Source organism: Thunnus maccoyii, chromosome 13, assembly GCF_910596095.1.
Source record: "Thunnus maccoyii chromosome 13, fThuMac1.1, whole genome shotgun sequence".
NCBI lineage: Eukaryota > Metazoa > Chordata > Actinopteri > Scombriformes > Scombridae > Thunnus > Thunnus maccoyii.
In genome coordinates this window covers 23,201,794-23,216,958 of record NC_056545.1, presented here as the reverse complement: position 1 = coordinate 23,216,958, position 15,165 = coordinate 23,201,794, and the positions used below count along the sequence as shown (strand labels likewise).

General features: G+C 38.4%; 1 protein-coding gene across 1 annotated transcript in view; it reads right to left on the bottom strand.

The window, feature by feature from the left end:
• Window positions 1-12,899, bottom strand: part of LOC121909612 (seizure protein 6 homolog) — an 88,622-nt gene extending 75,723 nt beyond the window's left edge. The window contains exon 1 of the mRNA XM_042430121.1: window positions 12,502-12,899. Coding sequence (XP_042286055.1) covers window positions 12,502-12,586 — 85 coding nt within the window. The 5' untranslated portion in view covers window positions 12,587-12,899. The remainder of the gene's footprint in view (window positions 1-12,501) is intronic.
• Window positions 12,900-15,165: the final 2,266 nt, after the last annotated feature.

The window sequence follows — 15,165 nt, the reverse complement described above, 5'->3', positions numbered from 1 at the left end:
CTACTTAAATCAGTAATGATTGCAATATAAAACCATTAAGGGCAGACATGTTGAGTTTCTCAGGGCAAGGAAATCGTGCTATTTGAATGTCTATTATTCCAAATACAAAGAAATGTATATATTCTTTGAAATTGGCACATTTGGCAGCAGGCCATGGCACAATGGATAGCATTGTTGCCTCACAGGAGGTTTGTTTTCCAGCATAGCTCTTTCTGCGTGGAGTCATGTATGCTGGGATATGCTCTTGTTATAGAATTTGTAAGGTAAACTATCATCAGTTTACCTTACTTATATGAATCAGTGGTGTGATTAGCCATTATCCATTCAATTTAACACAATATCATTAAGTTTGCTGATGCATGTTTAAATTTATTGGCACAGAGGAGAATAATTGATGTTTATAGTTCAGCTCGCAGACCTGTCCAACAGAGGTTAAACTGGTGACATGGTGACGTCTGTGCCTACTCGCTCTCCTTCTCCCTCTGCTTATGTCTCCTGCTGCGTTTGTGTGCCTGTATTAATTATGTTACCGGAAACACAAATCTGTTCAAACAGTCACATTATGGGGACTCATCTCCCCATTTGGAAGCTAAAAGCCGCCTGGTCCCCAACAGTTAAACCATTAAATCTTAAGGTTAAGACTTGATTTTTGGTTAAATTAATAATTTGATAAGACTCTTATTTGTTCTCTTACCGAGAGTTTGAGGAGAAGATCAAAGCCTCTCATGTCTGTGCTAAATATGAGGCTGGAGCCAACAGGGATAGCTTAGCATAGCATAGGCAGCAAGTAACTCTCTTTTTCGTTTCTGTTTCAATACAGATTTAATTTACAGATTTAACAAGATATAACATGTTGATAAGTAAGCTTTAGAGGTGCTGTTAGTTGGATTTTATTTTTTCCTTTGGACAGAGTCAGGCTAGCTGTTTACCCTTGCTCCCAGTTTTTGTGCTAAGCTAGGCTAACCACCTTAGAGCTCTTCATATTTAGCGTACAGACATGATACAAATCTTATCTAACTCTTAGCAAGATGGCAAATATTTACCAAAATGTCAAACTATTCCTTTAAGGTTAGGATAGAGTTCAGTTAAGGTTAGGGACAAGTTATTGTGAGGTTTAGGTAAAGTGACGGAGCACAGGTGTTACTAATAATATTAACAATGGCTCCATTTTATTTAAGTGTCTCAGTAAGCCGTGACAGTGAGCCAGAATAAACAATACCAGGACCTTGAAACTGAAGCAGCCAAATGGAATTAAGCCAGCATTCATTTTATTATTTACACCTGTGCTTGTCCTTTTGTCCTTTTTATTCTGTGAAAAAAGGCCTATTCCTCACCTGTCCGCAGGCGTCCTCAGTATGTTCACTTTCCCTGCACACCTGTGGCTCATCCCCTCATCAGCGTTTGTGACCAGCTGCCTGCCTCACCAGCTGCACCTCATTATAGCCCGTTACTGTCTGTTCTCTGCATGTTTTGTCAGATCACCATAGTTTTCCCATTGTCCGTTTTTGTCTCCCTTTCTGCCTACTTGTTTGTTTCCTGTTGTGAACTGTTGACTGCCTGTGAATTTCAATGTGCTTTTTTTATGTTGTCTCCTTTCAAGTTTACAGTAAAGTTTCTGTCAAGTTCTCCACCTTAGTCTCCTGCTTGGTGTCAACTGCTTTTTCACTTTTGTGAAGAGTTTTTGGGGGGATTTTTTTGCATATGGATGATGCAAGATGCTGTTGTAATTCCATAAAGCAGCAGAGTGATTTCACCCTCTAGGCCTGATTTCACATCATTACTTACATCATTTAAACTGAATCATGTATGAAGAGGAATGTAATAACACGATATATAATTGGTTGAATGTGTCCACCCAGAACTGCTACACTGTGAAAATCTGACTTTACACAAGTGGTATTCACGTACTTGTTTCCATATCTATTTTACGCTTTAGCCTACTTTTAATGTGTGGAAATGTGTTTCTACATCTTCTTATTTTGTTGTATGATTACAGGCTGTTGTTTACATTTCACTTTGTTGAATATGACTTTATGCTGTCCCTAAAGCAGAAGCTTTCCACAGATACTTGGTATCACGGTTTCATCTCACATCATATGAAGTATGGTTCTGATGATGTCGCTCGTAATTAACAACCCTGCCTCTTTCACATGAACACACTTGTAGCTGGATTGGAAAACATAGAGTTGACTGAGCTAGTTGATAGAATGCTTCGTAGTGCTGGTTATCCAGGATGGCCAATGTTAGGCTCAATCAAGCCAGCTAACGAAGAGATATCCTGTGTATATTGAACTTGCTTTTTATTACAGGCCTTAGGGAACAACTGCCTGGTTCAAACAAACTAATTTTATTTGCTGACCCATCCATCCACCCCAATCTCCTCTGTGGACTTTCTGGCTCTGTCACAACTTCTCACTACTTCCTCTATTGCTCCCAATGGACAAAAGTCATAATTACTTCATCCGCTAGAGGGTTTTGTCACTTGAACGTAAACAAATATCATTTTTGGAAATTCGCTGAAATGACTATTTTTTTCTTGGGAGAACAGTCTCTGTGTTTACTTGGCTAAAACACACTTAAAGATTGAACATATCTCACTGCAATAACGTTAAGTTTATTAACTATTTTGAACATTATCACATTAACGTAAGAGTAGGGAATTGAGGTTAGTCGAGCTTAGTGTTATTTGGATTAACGCTTCCATGACATTATGATTAGATTATTGAGTAACACTCATGAGTAAACATGTTGTTGAGAGCCCAGTAAATTTACCGCAAATTTATCATTGATGGTTGAATGTTCTCATATTTCCACCAAAGGAATAATCTTAACACTTTAATGTTTTATTCTAAAGAGAATCATAGGATTATTATAGGAGTAAAATAAACCCAGTCTCCTCCTCAGTACTCTGTAAAAGCCCTTGTCCGGTCTTTGGCGAAGATCATCCCTTATACCATCAGAATTCCTTTTCTCTGTTTGCCTTTATAATTCAGATTTAATCCTAGTACACACAGCTGGGCTTCATGGACTGAATACATGCTCCTCCCCCAACCTGCTGAGCCACATTTAAGAACTGATCTCTGGGTTAAATGAGAAGTCACATAAGGATTTCAGATGTTATGCAACAACAATGGCACATTCACCTTTACACCCAGAAAAAAAACTACACAACTGTAGACTATAAAAGAAAGTACTGCTATAACAGCATAAAAATGTTAAAGTACAGTAAGTATGCCTAAGTAAGCATTTGTGGTTTAATCATTCAGTGATGTTTTGGATTCAGAGGCAATGATAAAACACTTAAATATATCATGTAAATATAAAAGATATCAGTAATGTGGGTATTAATCTAGTTATATAATTTAAATATATCATGCTCAATTAATTTGTGGGCCCCTGGGCTCCAGAAAATCACTCAAAAATAACCATAAGTCAACCAGGAAGTGAGCTTAAAGACAATACACGCAAACACACGTGTGCCCCTAAATGAACACTGCAGACATTAATTTCCGGGCAAAAATATTGGACTCATATTTAAATTAAAATTACAAACAAAAACTAGTTAAAATTTAAAAACAAAAAAAACCCACATGGTTAAATAAAGATTCAGATCTCAATGTCAGCCAGACCTTTTCAATAAAGTGACATTCCCATAATACGAATGAGATGAGGATGGTAACTAGACAAATTCTAATTTGTTGTTGACAATAATATGTTTGTAATGTTATTCAGAAACCTACCAAAGGTTGTATGTGTGGGACTCGGTCAAGACAGGATGTCTGAATCACTCCTAACACTGAAAATACAATTTTTCAGACAATGGTGATGCCTTAGAGCATCATTTGCTCCTCTAAACTAATAAGCTAAAGGACTTTAATAAAAATGAGAAAGTCTTCAAACTAATATCTCAAAGTTTCTGTTTTCCTCTTTGGTTCTGATGAGTCATCCAACAGCAGAAAAACACATTTAAGGGCAGGAGTTTCCACTCTCAACCATGTCCTCAAAGAACAAACATATAGACATACAACTTCAGAGACGAGGACACAGAGATTATAACAAGACTAAGAGTCTACAGCCACACTAGCATTTATGTGAGCGTGGCAACATGTCCACAATGACAACGTTAACAAGCTGATGTTTACAATGTGCAACATCTTGGTTTATCATATTAACATACTAACATTTGCTAATTAAATCAAACACAGGGCACAGCTGAGCTGTACAAATTTTTGGAGAAATGATGATGGCAATAGATGTTGATAAAGTTAATAATGTCTATACCAAATTTAATAGTAATACATCCAATAGTTGTCATAATGTCAATCTCTTGGTGACGCTATACAAGAAAAGTCAGAGAGAGTAAGAATTCATCCTCTGAGGACCACAAATGTCCGCTGAGCTTAAAAAAAGAAAAGGGGTGTTTGGGTTAGGGTTAACCCTAACCCCAACGCAAGAGTGTGAGGAAGAATACTATTTAGCATGAGGTCAGCCATTCTTTATATTTCAAGCTGAAATGTAAAAAGAGATGGAACACAAAGATTTGTTAAGTTTACATTACATCACTGTCAGATGTATTGTTTGGTTTCCAAAGCATTTCCTCCGTCAATACAAGGCTGCTGAACATCACTTCACCATTTATTTCACACAGCGTCTTCAAGAAGTGTCAAAAATGCAAGGACCAGCTTTTACCACTAAAAGCTATAACCCAGCAACTCCAGCTGTTCCCCGCTAAGTAATCCATTCTTAAGAGCAAGTATTCTTTTTAAAGGCTGCTCACTGCTCTGACAGATGGAAACAGTCACAATGAGCCGGCTCTCCATCACCAGGAGCGAAGCAGAGGCAGAGGACTGCTCTATAACTGACAGACAATTGCCTGACCACCCAGCAGAGGCCTGGACTGCCAATGTTCAATATTTTGAAGACGGCGGTCGATGTTAGAACCTCTAAATTATACGCAAGGTCCTCGGGGACCTCGCTTCAATACATCTCACTACACAGAACGAGGCTCACGGCCACATCGTGGCTTCTCTGTCTCTCTATTGTCTGGACTAAAAACATAAGCTGGACAAAATGCTTGAAATGGATGTACAGTACATTATGTCTGTGAATCTTTGCTGCATTTTAGCCAGGGACTCAGTTCAGTGGGATGTTCCAGTATTTCCATGGTCAGCTGGGGACAGGCAGTAGGCCAGTTTTACTTAAAATCACACACAATCATTGGTGGAAATAAAATCAAAACAGATGTGAAGTGAAGTCCAAAGTGGAGTGAAAAGCTGCGACTATAAACGCAATGACTTTCCCGCATCCTGCATACTTTCTTTGCTTGTTTGTCTTTGACTATTTTCAATTACTCGTGGTGCTACTATCCCCTTCCTTGATCTATCCACAACATTGTTATCTTTCTCTGCTACTTATAATATGTTTACTCATCCTGATGAATTCAATTACATCTTTTCAGAGGAAATTACTGTGGGGGTGGCTCAACCTGCCAGAGGTCAGCACTAACTGTGAATACTAAAACTACTCCCCCAAACACATTACACAGCCTATTACCTGCTGCTTTCCACACAGCACTCTCCGACCCTACATAAGCCTTTCCACTGCCACAGATGAAATGCTTTCTAGATGGGATCTGGCATGGAGAAGAGGGGAAGAGAGCTGGAGCTGTCCCCAGGCCTAATCGTTTCAGAGAGCCGTCCCCACTGCAGCCACAAAACACGCCAGTCCTGATTAGGGAGGTATGTACATGGCCAGGCCGAGCGTGAAAGTAGGCTACCCAAGCTGACTCTTTTTCTTTGACTGACTGGTGAGATCAATAAGGCGCAAGGCCAAAGGCAAAGCAGGTAGAAAGTAAGCCAGTGACGTACTGCCTTGACAAAGTGGTAGACATTGCTTCATTTAGGGTTTTTGCTATACTCTTCACTTGGAATATATTAAATGTGTATGCCCTCCCAATTTGGCCAGGCACAGTTTCTGAGTTCATTGCCCTCCCAGCAGGAAGTCCATCCCCAGTCCTCTGCTCTGGGAGTGAGATTTCATAAATGGAGCATCTCCGACTGCCTGCACAAGATCCAGAGGAAATTTCTCTTCTTTGTTGGGGATCCATCTTGACAATTTCATTGTCAACCTGTTACTTTAAATGTCTGAAGAGATGCTTGTGTTGGGACAAAATACAGGCAGAAAACTCTCACATAATTATCTAAAGGCAAGAACCCATTTCAGGTCTATCCAAACTGTCAAATTGATTAAACAAACAGGACAGGAAATGCTATCAGGAAAAACTCCAGTTTCTTCTCTCTACATTGTATTGTTTTAAATGATCTGCCATCCTGTGTAAGGGTTTATGATAAAACCCAATATATTATTTATTAGGTAAAAGAATACACTCCAATTTACCAGGAATAAGAGTGCAGGTTGAATGCTCAAAAAGTAAATGTTCAAAGAGCAAATGATGGTGCTTTAAACTCTCTGAAATCATTAAGTATTATTGCAGTGAGCAAACAGTAATTTCCTTTTACAAGAATTAGAAAGTTAAGCTTTGCTGGGTGCTTATTATGTTCTGGTTCAAGTTCTGTTGCTCTTTGCTTAATTCTTGAATAGCCAATACTGCAGTTACCTTCTGAATACATATTTGGAGTGTTGGTGTTATTTTATTTAAAGGTCTAAAAGATATATATAGTAATGAATAATACATATAAATATATGCTGACAGGGTATGCTATTAGGAAGAAAAAAGCATATTTATCTATTCTCTATGCTGGACAACCAAAAAAGTGTAGTTTATTAGTTTGGTATTAGCACACCAAAATGCTAAATTATTTTGGGATGAATAAATGCCAACCACATTCATTTCAAGTCTGCCTTAGAGATAAACTGAAATGCTAAATCTTTACAAAAACGTGGAAGCACAAAAAAACCTGACAAGGAAACTGACATGACATTAAAACATACTCATATTATTAATTGAGTCACTGACATACAGTTTAGTGTTACTTAACACAGGAAACATGTAAAGTATAAGTAAATATTGTAGCCTAGCTATTTGACTATTCATACATGATGTTTGAACGCACAATTTCAAAGTTGATGCTGCATTGTAACCACAGAGTAAGAAAATTGGAAATGTGTCCAATAACTTCCACTACCACCCTTATCTGAATTACAAGATTTAACTGTAGTCTCCTTCAAGATTTAGCTGAAGTATCGCCTGATTTAGTGAGAACACCAGGGTTTATTTTCTATAGGGTAAAACCAGCTGTTGGTGAACCAATCCCAGCACAACAGCGATGAAATCCATAAAAGATCCTTGCAAAAACACTCTTTTCCCTTTGACAAATAAAGCTCCGCACTTTTGAGGAAGAAATATATGAGGCAAGGACTCAAATTAGGATGCGCAGAACATTCTCATGGAGCGAGAGAGGCATTTGCACATGAAGAGCTGAAAATGAGTCGCATTCAGCCAAGCTGTGAGCTCCACCTAGGAGGCAGTGAAAGAGACCGACACAGGCACAGAGAGGGGCTGAGGCAGGCAGGCGCCAAGCCTTGAAGAGGGGCATTCTGGCATAATGACGCTCATTTACCATTGACAGGCCTTGGGAAAGTTAAACTAATTATGACAGCACACAGATGCTGAATAGCCCTTGATGAAGTTAATCACTGGCAATCCAACAAACAGGTGTTGAATGATTTCTGTTACCTCCCCTGGAATTATAGGATGCTCAGATTTTTCCATTGCACCGCTCAAAGCAACAATCTACCCTAAAGCAGAATTATGCTGTCTTATTCCCATGATCTTGGCAGATTTAATGAACGCTTGTGAACATGAACAACTCCTCCAATGCTGGAAAACAGAAAACTAGTCTTTTAACCTGTAATGTTAGCGAGACAAACAAGGACATTCACTATTGAGTTGAACGAGCACGCACAAGATGCCTGTTTTAAACATAAGATGACCTTCATTCCTCTGTAGTGGTAACAGGTGTCAATACAAAAGAAAGTCCAGAGAGATACTACTTCAGCCTCTCAGTGGTGCAGTTTTAATACGTGCTTCTTCCAATATTAAGCTTAAATCAAGACCATTACGACATGTGTTTTAGTGTGTTTTGTTTTTATTATGTCAACTGACTGAACTGGATGCTAAATTGTTGTTTTATACCATCTAAACTGGAATATGTAAAAGTAATACATAATTTGTCAGATATTGTCAATCTACCGATGCCTTATCCATCATGAGCTATGACAGATAATCGTCTGTTCTTAACCAACAAAGACATGCAGAAAGACTCATTATTATTGTCCGAATCACAGTCTTCCATCTATAACACATTCTTAAAACCGACAGTGGTCTGTCAAGGAGAGCTCTGTCAACCAGGAGGAGATCGTAACTCATTTAATGAGCTTTAGGATACATAAAACATCTCTTTCTGCAACTCCCAGATCACTAAAAAATCATTGTTAACAGGCTGAGATAATGTGTAAGCATAAAGATAATAGACTCAGCTGAATGCCATTAAATTGTGCAAAACTTCAAGTGCCACACCAAGGCCAATGAAAACTCTCCACACTAAATGGATGCATGAATAGCTATTAAATATGTCAGTATTTTATAAAACATAATAACTTGAATACATTTACAAAATCATATTATTATTGAGCTGCTTTGTGAAGAGTAAGTCGCAAAAATCAGAGAGATTTCTAAGCAAATGTAAATTCAGTACACTGAGTTTTTAATGTGGTGAGGAATGCTTCTACACATGGGTTTCATGTAGGAGATGGGAGGATAATGCACATAGTGTTTTGTTCACAGTACTTAAAAAGTCAAAATAGATCGAATATAGTAGTTTTGATAACATGCTTTATATAAGCATGTAAATTTGATTGATATCTCCTATGACAAGTTCAAGCTGTTGCCTCAGCTGTCTAGTCATGTTAAAGCTGAATGTACACCATTTCACATAGGTTAACCACGATTTTAATTCTCACAAAGGGAGCACTGTCGTTATTTTAATTAGATTTGATATTAATGAATGTATATACAGTATATTTTTTATGATATGAGACAAACTCTATCCTATGATACAGATTGTACACACAGCCAGACAAGTTGCCATTCTAACAATGTACAAACCAAGTTTTAATATATGATTTCTATGTAGTCACAAACCACTTGACTTGTTTGTCTTTAGGGTGTCGCCAAAAATCAAAATGTAAGGAAACCATACAAATTCCACAGAGAAGGACTGAGTCACTAAGTCATTTCCGCAACACATAAGCAAAAGCTGGAGGACAAACTAAATGAGAGTGCCTCATGAAAAGCATAAGACAGGTTTACTGTAGGGACTGTCCATTTTATTTTCTTGGTGTTTTTGCAGTTAAAAGGTGTACATAAAAAACTAAGCCTTTCTGATCAATTTTAATGATCGTCCTTTAAAAATCTTTTTACTCTCTTCCTCCCCAAATGGCCTCCTGTTATTGATGTGAAAAAATAAAGCAATAGAAGGCTTGACCAATTCATTTGCAAAGCAACATCATTTATCAAAACTCCATGCCTACATTCATATTATTATTGTATATTTTAACTTACCTTTGATCAGTGGTTTGTTATTTCTTCCATTTCCTTTTGTCTTTTAAATGTATGATTATTTGATGATAATATTTCCATTACCTTAATCCTAGATTACCTTATACATATGAAAGAAACAGCTGATGCTAATAATGTAATCTAAGGCTGGGACACAGTTTGAAATGTTCTCTGTAATATGTACAAAGCCTTGAATTTACATCCATGTACATCTTTTTATTACTTTGAAAAGACGTGAAAAGTGAGTAGCCAACATAACCCAGTTTTACCTCACAAATTAAGAGAGAAACAGTTTAATCGGTTTTATGTTTTTGCTCTGATTATCCACATTCATTATGACTAAAATGTTTACATGCACAGCATGAAACAATCCTGGCCTCTGCAGTGGCAGCACTACATGTACAGCCAACCAGGTATTGTTTCCAAGAAAAATCTTCACAATGCCTGAGCACTTTATGACAATTGCACTGCATATAGAAAAATACATAACCGGCTATTAGAAATCAGTGTTTTCTGAGTCATATTGTAAGTGTGAAATAAATACTGAACAACAAAAGCAGCCTGATGCAAAGTGCAACTTGGATGGAAAACAAAAACATGCAAATCACCCAGCAGTTAAGGAACAATCAGTTGCTTGTCATTTTGATTACCCTGACAACAATTATTAAGCTATATTTATTAATGAAAAGATTAACTGAAACAGCACTGCCAATGTGCACAATGCACAGGGAAAATAATGGCACAGTTCCCGAAATTTAGAAAAACATGTATCTGTTCGTGTGCTTGTGACAGCGAAATAGATGGATGGGTGTTTGTAATCCCTGCGAGGTAAAAGACTGAAGCAAGTTCACAACAACAGGCAGTGCCACAAATGAGAGATTAAGACCTCTTCTAAACAAAAAACCTCACTCGTTCCTGTACCTACTGACACATTCAAAACTTCTGACAAAGAAAAACATCAGAACCTCAAGAAATAAAAAGTGAAATGACCCACCTTGGAGAATTCTCTACAATGTGAACATCTGCTGGCTAAGCAACAGCAGAGAACTCACTAATGGAAGCTGTTAAATTTTATTTTGCTCTAAAAATAGTGCACTATGCATTTTTCCTCTCCCTAGAGTTTTGAGCAGTGAGCGAACAGCGCAAGTGTGTTCCTAGGCTATGTGCAATTGTGATTCTGAAAGCACTCAAAAATTCACATATTTTCTACTAGGAAGCACTAATGTGCACCTCTGTGTGTGTTTACTCAAAACTGATTAAATTTAAAGATTTAAACAATATAAAATGTCTTCTGAGTGTGTTAGGCAATACCACGAATTACTGGATTTGCACTTTGCTTACGTAAGGTTCTGGAACTCTGTGCAGGAGCGGCTACCGCACATTTCCTCCACTAGATATTCAATCAGTTGATGTTTTGTTGATGGTGTAAGATATTGTTTTCGGGCACTGCTCTGTAGTTGCTCCTCAGGTTTGGATGGGCTGAGATGCAGTGATTGAAACAGCCCAGGTAATATCATCTTCACAGTTATTACTGTAAATTGTTTAGTAATCACTTGTTCCTCATAAACGTGTTCATTTTCAACATGTACTGACGGCATTCATAAAATGCAGAAAAATGGATGTAGAAAGACATTCCTGACACTGTTACTTGCATAGACTGATGATGTGATGTGTGTTCTTTGTCTTATTCACAGAAAAAACTAAGCAAAATCTAATATGTTCAACATTTAATCCTGCTTGGACAAGTAAGTACGGCTGTAAATATTTATTTATCAAGCTGTACAGTGGCTGCACTTTGCATGATATTTTGTTAACCTTATTTTACAAGTCATTACTCATACCCTGCATACTGGACACATTGCATCTGAATGCCCTACTTTGGGGGTGGCTCATGTCTAGCTGCTTGATAAAGAAGAGTTCACCACAAAAGAGGGGCGATACAGTAGTAAAATGTGTGGACAAGTTGAGAGAGAGAGATAGTCTAAAAGGAAAGCTAGTTATGATGATGATGAAGAGAGGGCAGAGAGCACAATAGAAAAATAATTAGGACAAGGCAACTGTGCATGAATCCATCACCGCTTCCCACAAGCACTCAGCTGTGTCAAACAGCTTGGTCAATAATCTTCAGCAATTCCTGAGGATTAGAGTCTTATTACTGAGCACCGTCTGTCACACAGACCTCAGTGCCCAAACCAGTCACTTCCTGACTGTTTACTCCGGGTTCCCACAAATAAATAATCATCTAAACATCTCACTGTGGAATTTTTTAGAATATTTTTTAGAATAATGTTTAATTTGTGGATGGCATATTAAGTTTTATTTGTGGACAAACGTGTGTGTGTGTGTGTGTGTGTGTGTGTGTGTGTGTGTGTGTGTGTGTGTGTGTGTGTGTGTGTGTGTGTGTGTGTGTGTGTGTGTGTGTATTTAAGTTGTGATCGACAGTAAACCGCTATGTAGCTGACTGTTAAACACATTTTACCCCGTGGCAAAATGTGAGGATCTATAACTTCTAATTAGCCATACTCTGTGTGCAGTATGGAGCCACTTGGAAACCGATTTTCGTTTATTTGCTGCGTGCCTCTAATTTCATATTTCAGTTACGTCTGTAGTAAAAGGGGAAAGGTATCAGTTTAGAATGATCAGTATCTTTGTAATCTACAACTTTTTTTAACCAGAATTATTGTCGTTTCTCTTTAAAGCTTGATTGTGACGCTTTTTACCAACATATTGTAAACTTAATATCAAATAAATCCCTTCGTGAGCACTCCAGTGGGTTAATACCGCCACATACACACTTGTAGATCAGAGAGTCGTGAATCTGGTGTCATTGCCCAACACTCAGCTTTACCTTCGCCTTGTATAGTTTGACAAAATGAAGTACACGGAGCAATCTCCACAAAGTACACGCGTTAAGTTCTTACCTTGTCCATGTATTCTGGCCACGGCGGCAGCGAGAACCAAAACCGCGAAGAGGGTCTTAAATTGACAGTCCTGTCTCATACACATGTCTACTAAAGTCGAGGTCGCTCTTCGCGGACCTACAGGATACGTCCTTGTGTTGAAAAAAGAATACTTCCAGGGCGGAAAAACAAAACCAAAAACAAGCAAAGCGAGATTTAGACGTCTGAGGAATACAAACAGAGCAGCGCGTTGTTGCTGATGCACTTCCTTGTGAATTCGCAGAGTGAAGACAGTCGAGAATAATCAAGTGAAATGCGGAGGTCCCTGTTTTTTAATTTGAACGCTCAGTAAGCGGATTCCTGGCTGTGTGGAGCTGTCGGCACAAAGAGAAGAGGCTGCCGAAGCTTCAGCACCGCGGACAGCTCCTAGCGTCAGCTGATGGAACAGCCTCCACAAAGTTTAGTTGGAGGAGTTCGAGTACTGTTGTCTGCATTTTCTGCTTTCATCTTAGTCTTATTACAATAATACCATCATATTTATCTATTATATATATATATTTATTTACTGGGCATTTCCTACTTCATATTCACATCAACAATAACAGTCATGATCAGGTTCAAATATGGAAATTTGATTTTTTATCCAGTGCTGTTATGGCTCATTTTATGATCAGCACCAGCAAACTGCGTGGTCTTATTCTTATCACCATAACATTGCTTGGCTTTTAATTTTGGATTCTAATTTAAGCATTCTGACCAGTATTTCTGCCCACAGCAGTCACGACTGCAGCTGTATGGATTTTCTGTTTTTTTAGTCTCATTCCCAGTAAAGCTCAGACCCTGCTGTGCATGATGAGCCCCACTATGAGACATTCCTCAGGTGCTGGAAATAATCATGACATGAGTCTCTGAGTCCTTTTTGTAGGTTCAGTACTTTGTGTCTGTATTTATTTGCCAGTAATGTATGTCCCCCCAGTGCTTGCAGGCGAATTCTACATTGATGGATAAGGTGGTTGCTTTAACCAGTAAAATAAAGTGTTTAGTCAGTATATCAGCAAGAGCTAAAACCACGACAAGTAGTGCACATTGAAACAAATCCTTCAGGATGTCCTGGGTTCAATTAGACATTGAAGTCCTACAAGCTCTAAAGGCTGCTGTCGTTTGACCTCTGACCTCCCTGCAGAGTCTAAGCAAGTGAAAAGGCTGTTTCTCCTAAAAGATCAATAGGGGCATTACATCATTGTTCTTGTAACAGCAGTTAAGCAGATAAAGGTAAGCCATCATCAGCCTTATATTCTAACATTAGACTCTCTTAGTCAGCATGAAGGTTGCTGCATACTTTTGTTTATTAACACAACTCATCATCCAGTCTTAGAATGGCATATGCAAAAGATCATAACTGACTAATTACTGTAGATAAGGTGGTTGAGATATGCTCTCCTTTCACCATGCTTAATAATCAACAAGTATTAGATAGTATCAGCTATGCTATCAAACCCCTGTAGTTATCTGGGTCATATTAGCTAGTTATATCAAAAGAGGCTTAATATATCCAGTAATATAATTGCTTTGTCCCCTTACCTACATTATCATCATTCAGTCACTGACTTCTCCATATGTGACGCATGAACAGTAATGGATAAAATTCAGGAATGAATTTTAACCACTCTGCTCTACAGAGAGAAACAAGCAGCAAAACATACATTTCAGGCAGGATGTTTTTGTGAACTCTGTTGTCACCTGAACAGTAGATGATACAGCAGGTTGACGTGCATTTGCAGGCAGTCTGTTGTGCAAGACAGAGCAAAACAGTATCAGAATAAAAGCAATTAGAAGTCAAGAATACAGATGGGAATGCAGTTGGAAGAGAACCAGAGTTAGATTTTATTGAAGACACTAAAATAGTCTGTGTAAGCAGGTACTATTTTGAAACCAGACCACTCTCTTAAAATAAAATGTGTACAGTGTAGCAGTAAAGTGTACACCTGCTCTTTGAGTATCTACTGTACATGTGCTGCATTCCGCCATAAGCCAAGTGTGATGTGTTATTATCAGTCCATGGATGAATCTCTCACATCCTGTAACACCTCTGGCTCCTAAGATTTAACTGTGTTGGATGAACAGCAGTATTATGTATGTCATTGTCATCTCACAGACACGTTTTTTACTCCCAGTTCTCCTTTATTCTCCTTGTCTCCTTTATTTTCCCAATTTTTTTATGTTGACTTGTTCTTTCAGGTTCTGTTTAACTTTGTCTCACTTTGCCTCTCTCTGTCTCCTCTATCCCTGCACCAATGTCTCTCTTTTTCTTCTAAATTTATCTCTCTGTTTTCCCCCCACATCCCTGAGCATGGGACACTCCTTGCATCACTCCCTTACTCCCTCTGGCCTGACTCAGAAAAAAAAAGCTCTAATAGTGCAACTTTCCCTTTAGTGAAGCTCGGTGGAGCCATAAAGCAGCCCTGAGGTCTAGTTGGCAGCCAGATGGTTGCAGCCGAGCTTTCATTCTGCTAATGGGTAGGGGGGCTGAGCAGTTAATGAAAATCAGACCCTTGAAATGAAATGACCAATGTCCCAAGGTAATGAGGCACACATCGCCAGCAAGCCTTTACAAGCATTAAGGTAATCTTAGATGGCAGGATTATGTAAAAACATCTTATGATGACTGTTCATTAAATAGCTAAG